At 45.6% G+C, this 14753-nt stretch overlaps 2 protein-coding genes across 2 annotated transcripts; one reads left to right on the top strand and one right to left on the bottom strand.

Moving 5' to 3' along the window:
- Positions 1–701: 701 nt before the first annotated feature.
- LOC113771812 lies at positions 702–6149 on the bottom strand. Its single transcript, XM_027316371.1, has one exon. It carries the CDS (start codon positions 6147–6149, stop codon positions 702–704), a length of 5448 nt encoding a protein of 1815 aa, XP_027172172.1.
- A 3798-nt stretch (positions 6150–9947) lies between these two features.
- Positions 9948–14753, top strand: LOC113771811. Its single transcript, XM_027316369.1, has 2 exons — positions 9948–12858; positions 14491–14753. The coding sequence occupies exon 1, from the start codon at positions 9948–9950 to the stop codon at positions 12813–12815; it is 2868 nt and encodes a 955-aa protein (XP_027172170.1). The 3' UTR covers positions 12816–12858; positions 14491–14753.

Raw genomic sequence — 14753 nt, 5'->3', positions numbered from 1 at the left:
GGAGCCTCGGCCGTAGACGCTTTTCGGAAGTCCGAGGCCTTCATCAAGGACCTCGGCCAACTACTTACGCCTAACTTCATGTTTGGCTTCACATCGGCCGTTGACGAGGCTGCGGCTCACCTCCCCTCCGAAGTCTTGGAGTCTCTGAAAAACCATACCAGCTATAACGAGGACTCCAAGGAGCTATGCGATCGGATGGCCGAAGGCATCCAGGCGGGAAGGAACTTGGCCGAAGTCCAGGTCGAGTTCAACAAGTGGTTGTCCGAACTCGACGAAGTGTTCGAGGAGGTGGAAGTGGAAGAAGCTGGAGGAGAGGACGCTGAGGGAGACGAAGCCGGAGGGGACGACGTCGAAGGAGACGTCGGCAAAGAGCATGGAGATGAACTTCACTCCGGCGGAAAGGAGGCCGAAGAAAAGGATCCCCGGGAGGGAGCCAAGACCGGGGATGCAGCCGATACGGGGGTTTAGGCTCGTAGGCTCTAAGGGGGTGGCCGAGGTGAAGTGTTGAGCAGCACTCAGACCTCGGCTTTGTATTTTTTGTAACACCTCTGTTGAATGAAAGTCTGTTTCTTCTCATCTCAGCTCTTTAATTTCTTGCTTTGCTTTGACTTCATCCCTTGCTTGTCCCCCTTATTTTTTGATAGCGTAATACCGATGTTGAAGAATAACACAATTTCCGAAGTCATAACTTGATTAAAAATTCAAACATAATACAATCTGAGGTTCTCGGCGTGCCAAGACCTCGGCACTAATGAGCCATCTCGGTAGCTTAACTTACAATATCCCTTAAGATTAGACTCGACAACCCGGTAGGGGCCTTCCCATTTCGGACACAGTTTGCCTTGGGGCTCAGCTCGGCTGATCGAGTTTTTTCTCAGAACCAAGTCTCCAGGTTGGAATCTACGATGTTTTACGCGGGCATTGTAGTAGTGTGCCAGTGTGTTCTTGTAAGAAGCTATCCGGGCTGAGGCGAGGTTCCTTCGTTCTTCGACGAGGTCGAGGTCCAGCTGCCTCTCTTCGTCGTTCACCTCGGCGGCATAGGCTGCCAGCCGAGGGCTGGGGGTAAGGATCTCAGCCGGGATGACCGCCTCGGCGCCGTAGGTCAGGGAGAATGGGGTCTCTTGCGTCGCTGACCTCGGCGTGGTTCGATACGACCACAGGACACTGGGGAGTTCCTCCACCCAAGATGACCCAGCTTGGTGTAGTCGGATCTTGAGACCATGCAGGAGAGTTCGGTTGAAGTTCTCTGCTTGACCATTGGCCTGAGGGTGGCCTACCGAAGTGAAGTGTTGTTTGATGCCGAGGTTCTCGCACCAAGTCTTGAATGGGTTCTCGGCAAACTGTCTCCCATTGTCCGAAATGATGATCTGAGGTATGCCGAAGCGGCAGATAATGCACTTCCAAAAGAATTTTTGAATGGCCAGCCCTGAGATGGTCCGAAGTGGCTCGGCCTCGACCCACTTGGTGAAGTAATCCACAGCGGTTACTAAGAAAGTATAACCCCCGACGGCTTTGGGGAAGGGACCTATGATGTCTGTCCCCCATTGCTCAAACGGCCAGGGTGAAGTGATGGGGACCATGAAATTTGAAGGCTGGTGGTGCTCGGGTGCGTGGACTTGGCAGGAAGGGCAGCCGAGAACGAGGTCCTGAGAGTCTTGCCGAAGTGAGGGCCAAAAATATCCCAGGAGCATAGCCTTCTTAGCCAGCATCCTGTGGCCGATGTGAGCCCCACATAGGCCCTCGTGGATCTCGTGGAGGACCTCGCGTCCTGCCTCGGGGGTGACACACCTCAACCATGGGCCGAGGTAGGAGCGCTTATATAGTTCTCCCTCGCGGAGCGCATACCGAGGGGCTTTGCGTTGTATCTTCCTTGCTTCAGCTCGGTCTTCGGGAAGGACTCCTTGACCTAAGAAAAGGATGAACGGGGTCATCCAAGTTTCTTCAGAGTGCACGGGGCAGGCCACCTCTTCCACGTACCCTGGTTCACTCAGGACCTCCACCAAGACGGTTTTGTTGAGGTCAGAGAATGAAGTGGAAGCCAGCCGGGATAAGGCGTCGGCTCGCTTATTCTGGGACCGAGGGATCCTTTGGATTTCGAATGACTTGAAGTACGAGGTGAGTTGGTGAACTTTGGAGAGGTACCGTTGCATGGTCTCATCCTTGGCCTCGTACTCACCAATAACTTGGCGTACCACGAGCTGGGAGTCACTGCGGACATGGATTTGCTGGGCGCCGAGCTTGCGGGCTAGCTGGAGTCCAGCGATTAGAGCCTCGTACTCGGCTTCATTGTTGGTGGCCGGGAAGTCAAAGCGGAGGGCGTAAGAGCAAACCTCCCCCTGAGGTCCTTCCAGGAGCAGTCCGGCTCCGCAGCCGTCTCCATTAGAGGATCCATCGACATACAATGTCCACAGGGATGAGGTGGACACCTCGGGTAAGGCTGAAGTGGACTCCGGACCTTCCGTGAAGGTGAGCTCAGCAAGGAAGTCAGCTAAAGCTTGAGCTTTTATGGCGGTGCGTGGCTCGTAGGACAAGTCATATTCTCCCAATTCGACAGCCCACTTGGTGAGGCGACCAGAAGCTTCGGGTCGCACCAATATTTGCCGAATGGGCTGGTCGGTCCTGACCGAGATGGGATGGGCTAAGAAGTAGGGTTTCAACCGCCGAGCTGCGTGGACGAGCCCCAGCACAAGTTTTTCCACTTGCGTGTATCGGGTCTCCGGCCCGCGGAGGGCTCGGCTGACGTAGTAGACCGGCACTTGGGTGCCCTCATCTCGGATGAGCACAGCGCTGACAGCCTCGTCGGCTGCGGAGAGGTAGAGGTAGAGCTTCTCCTCGGGCCGAGGTGAAGCGAGAGTTGGTAGGTGATGCAAGTACTGCTTCAGCTGGTCGAAAGCAGCCTGACACTCCTCAGTCCAGGCGAACTGGTCAGCATTTTTCAGCACCTTAAAGAAAGGCAGAGCTTTCTCAGCTGATTGGGACAGGAAGCGATTCAGCGCGGCCAGGCGTCCATTCAGCCGTTGGACTTCTCGGATGTTCCGGGGTGGAGACATGTCATGAATGGCTTTCACCTTGTCGGGGTTGGCCTCGATTCCCCGGTGGGAAACCAGATACCCCAAGAATTTTCCCGAGGTGACGCCGAAGACGCACTTCTTGGGATTCAGCTTCATCCTCGAGTCTCGCAGGACACCAAAGACTTCCCTCACGTCTGACAGAAAGGATGAAGTGGTGAGGCTTTTAACGAGGATGTCATCCACATAGGCCTCCACATTGCGACCGATCTGATTCTGGAAGAGTCGGTTGATCAGCCTTTGGTAGGTCGCCCCGGCGTTCTTTAGCCCGAAGGGCATGGTAGTGTAACAATAAGTACCCCGGTCGGTGTAAAACGCCGTTTTCTCTTGGTCCTCCTCACTCATTCCTATTTGATGATACCCTTTAAAGGCGTCTAGGAAGCAGAGGATTTCATACCCCATCGCCGCGTCGACGAGGGCGTCTATCCTTGGCAAAGGATAGCAATCTTTGGGGCAGGCCTTGTTGAGGTCGGTGAAGTCAACACACATTCTCCATCCCCCGGTGTCCTTTTTTACCATGACTGGATTGGACAGCCAGGTGGGATATTGGACCTCGTGGATCATCTTGGCCGGCAAGAGCTTGTCGACCTCATCCGATATGGCTTGGCTACGTTCGGGGCCGAAGTGCCTTCGTTTCTGTCGCACAGGTCGGGCCTGCGGGTCAACGTTGAGTTGGTGAGTCATGAGCTCGGGTGGCACTCCGACCACTTCATCCGCGGACCACGCGAAGACGTCTCGGTGGTCTTTGATCAGAGAAATCATTTCTTCTTTCAGGGGTGGGGGGAGTCCCGCCCCTACCTGGACCACTTGGTCAGGTTTCGCTTCATCCACTACCACCAGTTCCACTTCATCCCCTGGCTCCAGCCTGTTGGGCTCTTCTGCCTTCTGAGGGTCGATGCAGTCTATGGAGAGGACCGCTGGCCTCTTTTCTTCTGACCTCGGTGAGGGCCGGGGGGTGACTGCTGCTTGAATGGTGGCGAGGTAGCACTCTCGGGCGGCGCCCACATCGCTGCTTACCTCGGCCACCCCCGCAGATGTTGGGAATTTAAAGCTCAGGTGGTAGGTGGAGTATACGGCTCTCAAGGCATTGAGCGTGGGCCGGCCTATCAGCATATTGTAGGGGGAGTCTGCTTTGACCACTGCAAAACTGACAGGCACAGTTCGGCAGCGTGGATGACGCCCGATTGTTACCACCAGGGTCAACATGCCTTCCGGGTGGACGACGTGTCCCCCGAATCCCACGAGGGGAGTTCTGACAGGAGTGAGTTGCTCCCTTGTCAGCTTCAAACTTTCGAAAGTCCGGTAGTACAAGACGTCTACCGAGCTTCCGGGGTCTACGTAGACCTTTTTGACTACGTAGTTGTTGGTGAGGACTTCAATCACAAGAGCTTCATGATTGCTGGAGGCCGCAGGAACGGGGTCAGCGGGACCGTAGGTGATGACCTCGGACAGCCGAGAGCTCGGCTCGGCCACCTCCATCTCGGCCTGGCGGTAGGTCCGCTTCCGGGAGTTCTGGCTGTCTCCTCCCGTTGGTCCTCCCGCGATGGTGTTGATCACCCCTGCGATGTTGGGGCCGTAGCCCGGTGAGCCATCGCGTGGTGGCTGCTTGTCCTCCCTACGGTTTTCGGGACCTCGGCAATGCATGTTCGTGTCCCGTCGGTCGTCTCGGCGGGGGCCTCGGTTCTCCCGGTGGGAGACGCTTCGGTTGAAGCCTCCATCCTTGCGGACGAATTGCTTCAGGTATCCCTGCCGGATCAAATTTTCGATTTCCCGCTTCAGGTCATTGCAGTCTTCAGTCTCGTGCCCTACATCACGGTGGTAGGCACAGTAGAGGTTCGAGTTCCTCTTATCTCTCCTCCCCGGAATTTCGGGAGGGTTGCGACCGAGGTGATTCTGCCTCATCACAGCCAGGACGTGGGTCCGGCTCGAATTGAGGGGCGTCAGCTCGGCGTCCGAGGTGGACGATCTGCCTTTCACGATCCGGTCGAAGACACTTCGGCGGTCTCGGGGTTGGTTTGAAGTGCCACTTGAGCCTGGTTCACCTCGGCCAGTGTCTTTCCTCCTCCGGGGATCTTGCCCCGTACGAGATGCTTGGGCTTCTCGCTTCATGCGATTTACATCTTCACTTCGGATTCCCTGGTCCACTCTTTCCCAGAGCTCCCGGAGTGTACGGGGGTACTGCCGATGGATTTCGGTGTTAAAGATCCCTGCTACTAACCCGTTGGTGAAAGCAGCAATAGTTACTTGCTCGTTCTGGTCAGGTATCTGTACATTCTCCTCGTTGAACCTTTGGGCGTACGAGCGAAGTGACTCGCCCTGACCCTGTTGCAGGTTCAAGAGGTAAGCTGAAGTCTTTGTTATTGGTCGAGACGACACAAAGCGGTGGATGAACCGGTCTATCAGCTCATCCAGGGAGGAAATGCTCCCCGGCTCCAAACTCCAGAACCACTTTCGGGCAGTCCCGTGTAGGAAGATGGGAAAAGCCCGACAGATCACGGCGTCGGGGACGCAGTAGAGTCGGAATGCGGAGATGAAGGCGCGGAGGTGATCCTCGGGGTCACCTCGGCCGTCATAGGTGTGCAAATTTGGAAGCTTAAAGTTTGGGGGCACCATCTCCCCATTGATGTCATCCGTGAAGGGCGGAGCCCTCATGTAGTCAGAAGCTAGGCCCCCGGGGCGCCGAGGTGGGTCCTCGGCTCGTTTTCCCAGTAGTCCCCGAGAAAACGCTCGGGAGATGGAGGCAATCTTGGAGGTTGCCTTGGATGAGGCTCGCCTGGAGGTGCTCCGAGATAGACGCCCATCTTCGGAGTCCTCGCCTGAGGGCACTTCAGGGGACTTCGTCGGTCTCCTCTTGGAAGACTCGGCTTTTTCTTTTCCCTGCCTCTTGAGGTACCTTCCTAGTTCCTCAAAGATGTTGGGGTTGTCCGTGACAAACTCGGCCATCTTGGCGATGGCCTCCTCATTGTTGGGCTGGGTCCTTTGGGACCCATGTTCCTCAGAGATACGATCTTGCTGGGCTCCGGATGTCTGCCCAGCCCCTGTTGAGGGAACTCTTCCGCTTCTGGAACGCGTGGATCTCATTTTAGCAGTAATCTCGTTCCCACAGACGGCGCCAATTGAAGAGGCGATTTTTGGTTGGTAGCTGAACCGACCTGAATCAGTCCTCTCTGAGATGAGGTGAGGTGAACTCCTGGATCCGAAGTCAACCTCCTTGTCCGAAGTGAATGGCGGGGCTTCTCCCCTGGGATCACTCCGACGATCAAGTTAGTATGAGAACGAGAAATATGCTAGAGTATGAGTAAATGAACAGTGTCCGCTTACTTGTTGGAGTGTGTGGGGTATTTATAGAGCGAGAGTGGAGGGCAGGACGGAGGTCTTATGTCGGTGGGACCCATGCCCTGCCATTACGGCTCTGTTCCCTGTCAGGGGGCCTGACTCTGACACTGTAGCCGCCTGGACAGGGTGACGAGGAGTCCTTTGCAGTAGTCATTAAGTGCGACAGTGCTTTTCAGATAAAGCACTGATCCCGGATGATGTCAGGTGACTTGTCTCATCCGCGTGCAGCTGAGGTGGAGGTGCCGAGGTCACCTACACGGTAGACTAGGGATCCGGCCGAGCTTAAGGGATATCCCCGAGGCACAGGTGAGCTCTGATGTCGGACGAGGTGAGGTCACCTCGGACATGCGGGGCGGCCGAGGTGAGCATCCTCAATTTACATTTGCCTTCAACCTAGCTGAAGTGGATGCATCGATGATTTGAGTGCAAAGTTTACTATTAGTCGTCCTTTGACAGATCTGCTGATAAGTGGTGAACTGAGGTTGGCCAAAGGAGAGAAGTGTTGCAAAAAGGGCAATAAGGAAACAAGTTTTGATGTCAGCCATTGTTGATCTTCGCTGCTCTGGTTGTATGCTTGGATTTGTGGATTGCAAGAGAGTTTATATATTGCAAAGTTTTTGTTCATCTTGGAAAGTAAATCAATCCCATGATTTGGCAACGGAATAATGGAAGAAAAAATCTTCTTGTCTAAGAAAGAAATCGATCATCCTATGATGGCGGATATGCTAACATTCGATGAGTACTCGTCAAATCCTATGAGTTGAACTTTTTAGTGTTGTTTATTAGTAAGTTTTTTTTTTTAATCTCTTTTCGAAAGCAACTGAATCCAATAATTAGGCGAAAATAATTGCGGCAAAGAAAAGATTCTTGCTTAATTTCCAAAAAAAAAAAAAAAAAAGATTCTTGCTTCAGAAAGAAAATTTCATTCTGCGTGGGAAATAGGATTACGGTGTTAGTTGTCAAGACAGTGCACTCAAAAGGGCAATCATAATCAATAATTGAATAAATGATCATTTGAGCTTATGTACGTATTAGTTTGGCTAACAGGGTGTCTAATAGATGTTCGTTGAAAATATTTTAAGAGTTAGTTTTACAGAAAAGTGTAGTTAATTCGAACAAGTATATAAACATGATAAATTAAGTATAATTTAGGTTTATTAACAAGTGTCCATTAAGCACCCGTTAAAAAGCACTTAGAATCTTCTATCTCGAAATTATTTTTTATTCCGTATTAGTTGCCATATGTACTGATGCATTAATAACTAAAGCAAATTGATTGATAACTCAAGTAAACTGATTATCATTTTGAAAAAGAGGATTCGAGGCGTTAGAAAAAATCCATTAGGTAGTGGCAATGGGTTTTTTTTGGTATGCCTTGACAAATAAGTGAACCCCATAATTAGGCAAAGATTAGAGGGAAAGAAAATATTCATGGCTAAGAAAGAACTGGTCCATTACGTTATCATTTGTCATGATGGCTCATAATGCTTCATTAATTTCCCTTAATTTTCTCTATGTATTTTATATAATCTAAAATTGCATGCATATTTTCTGTCTTTCATCCTGATTTCTTGACCTCAATCAGTATAGTACTTTGTGCTGAGAAAATTTGCGACTTCCAATTAAAGAGCTAGGGATCTGCTTATTATGATTCTATGAAGCAGGCCACATGAATTCAAAAGCACAGCAAACTAGCAATTTTATGAGTCTGGATCAATAGTTATCAGCAGATTCTAAAGTCCATCTAAGTTAGAAAAATTTTCAAAATATTTTTGGAGAAGACGAGCATCTAACCATAAATTTTTCTCCAAAGACGAGACGTGTTATCACTTCAGCATAATACATGGAGGAAGAAAAAGCCAAAAAAAAAAAAAGGATTCATTTTAAAACAATAAAGTTGGTTTTATGTAATTTGTAAAAAAAAATTCTTAACGTATAGTCGTCATTAATCTTGAATATGATAATTTTGTTTAGACATTCCCAACCTTATGGTACGAGAGTCACTTCTAACTTCATAATAGAAGTCTCTTCTCCTGACATTTTCGTGGCGTTTTATTAGTATTGGTGAGAAAGTTAAGCTATATATAGGGCAATAACAGACAAATTGTAAATTTCTACAATTATCAATTTTAATTACACTTTATATATTTGTACTAACACAGCGAATGTAAATATTTTCGCAGCATATTACATACATAGCGCAATAACAGACAAGTTGTACCATTCATAAGAAATTGTGTTGCATAATCATCCAATCTCATCCATCTAAATTCATATTGAGCACCTCTCAACAGCTAATTGCACTATGTAATTACTGTTACATAGTTGCATAATCATCCAATCCATTAACACCACCTCACCATCCATAGTCCATCCTGTCATTATAGAGCCCTTATGCATTTTTGCACACCCTTTCTCTCACCCAATGAAAAATGAATAGGATTAATTACAATTTGTCCCCTTGAATTTGGTCATTTATAACACATTACCCTCCTAAATTATAAATATATGCACTTTGCCTCCTTTGTCACTAGTCAGATGTTAATGATGAATTCTCCATCCAAAATTTTAATAAATAACATTAATACCCTTACATAATAGTTTTAGAATAATCCTATGCTTTTAGTCGGAATGTGAAACATCTTATTAGAAAAAACAGAAAGTCACATGATTCAAAAAATTAAAAAAATAAAAGATGACATAATACCAAAGAATTGAAAAATTGTATTGTGGAAGAAAAAAAATTTAAAATTCCTAAAACACATGGACAAGTTTTTCATCACTTATTTTTCTTCCTTTAAATTGTAAATGGATTGGTTTTGATAATTTTTATTTACCTTGCAGCTTTCACAAGATTTCACGAGCCAATAAGTTGTTATTTGGTAATTTTATTCCACATTCATACCATGCTTTGTATATTGTTTGAATTCTACATTAAAAAAATTAAAAATTCTCTGAATATATTTTTCCATACAATTTTATTTTTAATCATTTTCCTCATATAAAACACATTAAAAAGTGTTACAATAAAAAATAAAAACAAATAATTCTCCTGAATGCATTAATTAATTTTATTTCATTTTAAAAATAAATATTGCTATAGACATTGAGATAAATACATTAAGTTGCTTAGACTTCCTTTTTGTGAATTATTTAATTTATTTTAGTGCTAAAAGATCGAAATGCATAGTATAATGTATTTTACAACTATTAAAAAAATAGGTATTTATTATGTTACAATTATTAGGTGTGTTTAAGAATTAGATATGAATATTTTGATCATAAAATATATAACTTCATCTTAATACCGGCAAAAAATTGACTACTAGAGGTAAAAGTGTTACAACTTACAAGGACTTAAGTTCGAGGGTGCAAGTGTAATTAATACAAAAAGATAATGCTCATTAGTCATTACAATTGGCCGAGGAAAAAGGTCACTACATAAGATGCTAATATACTGCTTCACCCGTCAGTGGTACTTGGACTACTATAGTAGTACGCTGAAGTCAGAGTCCTGTGTTCTCTCCTCCGTGGCTCCGTCGCATGAAGTTTACACTTCACTTCAAGAGGCGCAAAAATACGGAGGGACGTCACCAATTCTACTCTTTATCCACCACCACCACCTCCTCCTCCTCTGCCTCCCAAACCCCAATGTGTAGTAGTCCCTCTCACCTTCAACAGCCTCACCAAGAAGAATATCAAGCCAATGAATCTCCCCAAACCCTAGAGCCCATAAACCCCATCAATCAACCCGAGCCGGATCAAGAGAACCCACATCAGGAAAAATCCAATCTTGATCGCCTGCAACAGCAAAACGACCTGGAACAGGAAGAAGAGGAGGAAGATCAGGAGGACCAAGAAAACCCAGGTATAATTCTGTCTGCTTTTCCTCCTCCCCCTTCTTCCATTGATGTTGTTGTGGCTGACGTCAGGATGCCGTCACTGAACCCTCCAAAAAGGCTTAATAAGAGGAAGAAGGGTAAAGGGAGTCTTAAGAAACAGCTGACCATTCAGAAGAAATTGCATACCCTTTTGGAGAATTTGAAGCCTGTTCCTTTTATACCCTCTAAGATTCTTGATTTTACCAAGCATGAGAAGTTGCTCAAGAGACTGGGGTTGTGGGATTTTTTCCATATTGAATTTGATAGGAATATAAGGTCTGACTTGATTGCTCAGTTGATTGCTACCTATGATCCTAAACTAAGGTGTAGTTATGTTAATGAGTTTAGGATTGCCGTTAATCGGGCAGACTTAGCGAGGGCGTTTAAGTTGCCTGTTAAGAAAGAGAAAAGTGGGAACTTGGTGGCTGCTGAGGGGGTGGACTTGGATTTCGAGGCATTGTCCGAGGAATCCATTAGCTTCATTGAGGGTTTTGTTTCTAATTGGGTGCTTTTGCACGAGGATACTTGGATGATGCCGAATGAGGTGTTGAATTGGACTAAGGCAATCAAAGACGGCCATCCTGAAAAGGTGGATTGGGCAGGGCTGTTTTGGTTCATGGTTGAGAAGGAGTTGTTGAAAGGGGAACAGTTGGTTGATTGCTATTACGCGTCGCATTTGCAGTATTTGATCAAGTCGCAGCGGGAGGAGGTGATGGTGAGGGAGCCAAGGGAGGGGCAGGATATGGTGGACTTGGACACGGAGGAGGAGGAGGAGGTGTTAGTGAGGGAGGAGCAGGATAAAGTGGAATTGGATGGGAAGGAGGACGTGGTAGCAAAGGAGCAGGATAGAGTGGAGTTGGACGTGGAGAAGGTGGTTTTGATGGCAGAGCAGGACATGGTGGAGTTGAATCCTGTGGTAAAAAAGGAAGGGGATGGTGGTAATGACGTTGGTGATGTGACAAAGGGTGATTTGAGTGAAGTTCCGGAACAGGAAAATGATGTATTGGTAGGGCCGAATATTGAGTTGACTCTTGGGCAAGATGTTGGTGAAAAGGAAGACGTGAAAGTTGCTGACGTGATGGATGTTGAGGAGCGCAGGGAGGATGAGGAGCAGCAGGATGAGGAGCAGCAGGAGAAGGAGCAGGAGCACAGACAGTGGCTTTTGCATGGAAGAAACAATGTAGGTGAGCATTTCATGCAACCTTGTAATATGGAAGATGCCAGTGGATTTGACAGTCTTGAGGAGAGGCAAGAGGAAGGGGATGAGCTGGAGGGGGAGAGGGAGGAGGAGGAGGAGGATGGAGAAGAAGAGGAAGAGGATGGATTTGATGTTGGACCACATGATGATACTCTTGAAGGGGATGGACTAACGGGCAATTTTCTTCAAGCTATGGAGACAACACAGATTACATATGGTTCACAAGGACATCTTCATGACGATTCTTCAGTTGATCTTGTTGCTGATAGGAATGACTTGCAGCATATGGCTGCAGGTGGTCCATCATTCTATGGTAACACAGGTAAGAGAGAGCTTGACCATGACCATGAGGTCTCTCATCAGCCTCTTAATGGTAGCAATAAGAGATTAAGGATTGATGGTCCATGGGATAACAAACCATTGGATTTTGGGACCTGCATGGACCAAATGCAACAACTTATGGGCCGGGCTAGGCTGATGTACCAGGAGAAGGTGCAGGCTCAGGAACAAGCAAGCTTTAATCAGCAGATATTACTTAATGAGGTGCAGAAAAGGGACAGTATGATCGAGCATTTGCATAAGAGCAAGTGTGAAGAAATACAGAAAAGAGATGCAGAGATCTATCGTCTACAACGTGAGCTATATCTAATGGGAAATATTTTGGAAGACTACAGAAAGGCCTTAAAGCAAACCAACAAAGCATTTGCTGAATATAGGCTGAAATGTCAGCTTCCTGAAGAACCAATCTACAAAGATGCTGGTCTGGGAGGGGTTGTATTGACCACTGCAGAAATAGAGAAGCAACGTCTGAAAGAAGAAGAAGAATACAGATTGGCTTGCTTAATTTTGGAGCAGAAGGCTAAGGCAGCTGAGGAAGGATATGCATTCCAATTTGGGGAATACCTAAACAAGGTTGTTTGGCTGGATAAGAGGTTGGCAGACCTTGAGAAGGGTGTGGAAGAGCTTAGAGATTATCATTCAAAGGCCAAAGTTTCAGAAACTGAACAGAAAGCTGGTGAAAATTCAGAATTTGAAACTGAACAGAAGGTCATTGTAACTTCAGCATTTGAAACTGACCAGAAAATTGTGGAAGTTTCAGAATGCGGTGTAGAGAAAGTTGTGGAAACTTCAGAAACTGAAACTGAAGAGAAAGTTGTGGAAACTTTGCAAATTGAAGCTGAAGAGAAAGTTGTGGAAACTTCGCAAATGGAAACCAAAGAGAAAGCTGTGGAAACTTCAGAAATGGAAACCAAAGAGAAAGCTGCGGAAACTTCAGAAATGGAAACTGAAGAGAAAGTTGTGAAAACTTCAGAATGTCCTCCAAGTGGATGAAGTGCCGTCCCAATATATTTACTTTTGTTTGGCTGAAGTGAAGGTAAAATCTATCACTCAAAACTCAATCTACAGTTGTATGATGCCCTTAGACTGAATACTTTTGTTTACCCTATGAAGTGATTGTTGTCACGGTTCTTTGTGTCTGCTCAGCTCCCCCAATAGAAAAAGATAGACCAGTCCTTTAGTGTTCTATTTGCAGGGTTTAAGCTGTTATCATTTGCACTAAATACCACGTCCCTTTTATACTTTCTGTTTCTCTGGTTGACTAGTGCTCTGAGCATTTTTTATTGTGTGATTGTTGTGTTTAAATTACTGAGCAAGACCTGGTCAGTAATTAGCTTTAGGACACCAAACTTTAGTGCTGTAGTTGCTGGCATATCAAATCAATTTATTTCCAGTTCATTTGTGGCTATGAGTGTGATTTAGAAATCCTCGATTTCTTTCATGTCTTTGTTTCTGCTTTTATCAGTATTCTTCTTTGAATTTCTTATCCTCTAGCTATTGTGAATTCCTTTGAGCACATTTATTTGTCATTGGTGAGAGATATTGAGGATTCATCTACTCATAATTACCAAGATTTGAATAGTTAGCTGAGGTTTGCTAGGATTGATGTACTTTCTGTTTGCTTATCTAGTAAAAGTAAGAAAATTTTTGGATTCTTCTTCCATCTTTCTGATTACTCTTTTTTTGTTACTACCTGATGTTAGGTCAATGTATGGTTTTTCTTTACTCTGGAAAAAAGGAATAGATGTAAAAAAGAGAGAGGGATTTTTTGATGATACTCTGTCTTTGTGAGCTGTCTTTATCTCTCAGTATAAGAGTGATCTGTGATACTTTTGGGATATTGTTCTTTCTCATCATGCAACAACTAGCTTCCTCATTTCTTTTAGAAAGTGAGAATAGGATATATTACTGCTTTATTTTCTATATTTATGTTTTTGAATTCTTCCATGTAAGATCCCATGCAAAAGGAAAGCAAGGAAACACATGTTTATGTTTTATCTACAGCTATCCCTCATGTTGCAGCCATTTTATGAAGCTACTTCGCATTTAATTGTCAAAATGGTTATTTATTTATTTATTTATTTTTTCAGCATGCAAATTTGCCATCAAGTACTAATCATCAAGTATTCATTTAAAGGAGAGTGGATTATTTCTTTGGCCTATGTCGCTATTGTTTAGTTTATGGCAATTTTCTCTATCTGAGCAAATAGTGGCACATTTAACCATGAATCAACTCATGAGGGGTGTAACCAGCACTTACTATCACAATTATAGCTGCATGATTATTGACAACAGCTCTGACCTAAATGATTAAAAATTTCTGTCATTACTTGCTCTACTCTGTGTCTAGAGCTGTAAAATTGTTCATGATTTCTGGAATGAGGGAGCTAAATAATTTATGGGGTAAGTTGTAAGGATTGCTTTTCTGGAAGTTTGGAATGAGGTTTTGTAGTTTAAGCAAGCGCTATAATCATGCACTGCAACGTGCCTGAGGTAGACTTAGATGTTAGGCTGTTGTTAAGAGTCCTCTGAGGAGATTTTCTCTGCACCAGATTCTCAAATTCATATGCTAACTTAAACTTCGAAAATTCTTTCTCATTTGCATTTTGTTGCCGAAAACCTGTATTAATTCGGTTGACATAATCTGTTGCTTTTTTATATTTTGCAGAATGTTGGACTTCACTATGAAGAAACTATAATTGCTGGTGGAGTTTCTAGGGTTTCTGCTCAAAGGATTTGACTGTTTTGAAATATATTTGTTTGCACGTATCGTAATCGTATCCGCCAACTCTAGCCCCATTACTGGCAACATAGCTGGATCCTGATTCATATGAACTGAGTTATGACTTATCATGAATCTGTGCATAGTTGACTAAATGTTTGCTTACTTGGTATGTGGCCTCTTGAGACTGTCTATCAGTTATAGGATGA

This window comes from Coffea eugenioides, chromosome 5 (assembly GCF_003713205.1).
Source record: "Coffea eugenioides isolate CCC68of chromosome 5, Ceug_1.0, whole genome shotgun sequence".
Lineage (NCBI taxonomy): Eukaryota > Viridiplantae > Streptophyta > Magnoliopsida > Gentianales > Rubiaceae > Coffea > Coffea eugenioides.
Note: the sequence above shows the minus strand (reverse complement) of the source record. Positions and strands in the feature narration are given on the sequence as shown.

Excerpts from the sequence above, each read along its gene's own strand:
- LOC113771812 (XM_027316371.1), bottom strand. The coding sequence starts at position 6,149 with ATGAGATCCACGCGTTCCAGAAGCGGAAGAGTTCCCTCAACAGGGGCT.
- LOC113771811 (XM_027316369.1), top strand. The coding sequence starts at position 9,948 with ATGAAGTTTACACTTCACTTCAAGAGGCGCAAAAATACGGAGGGACGT.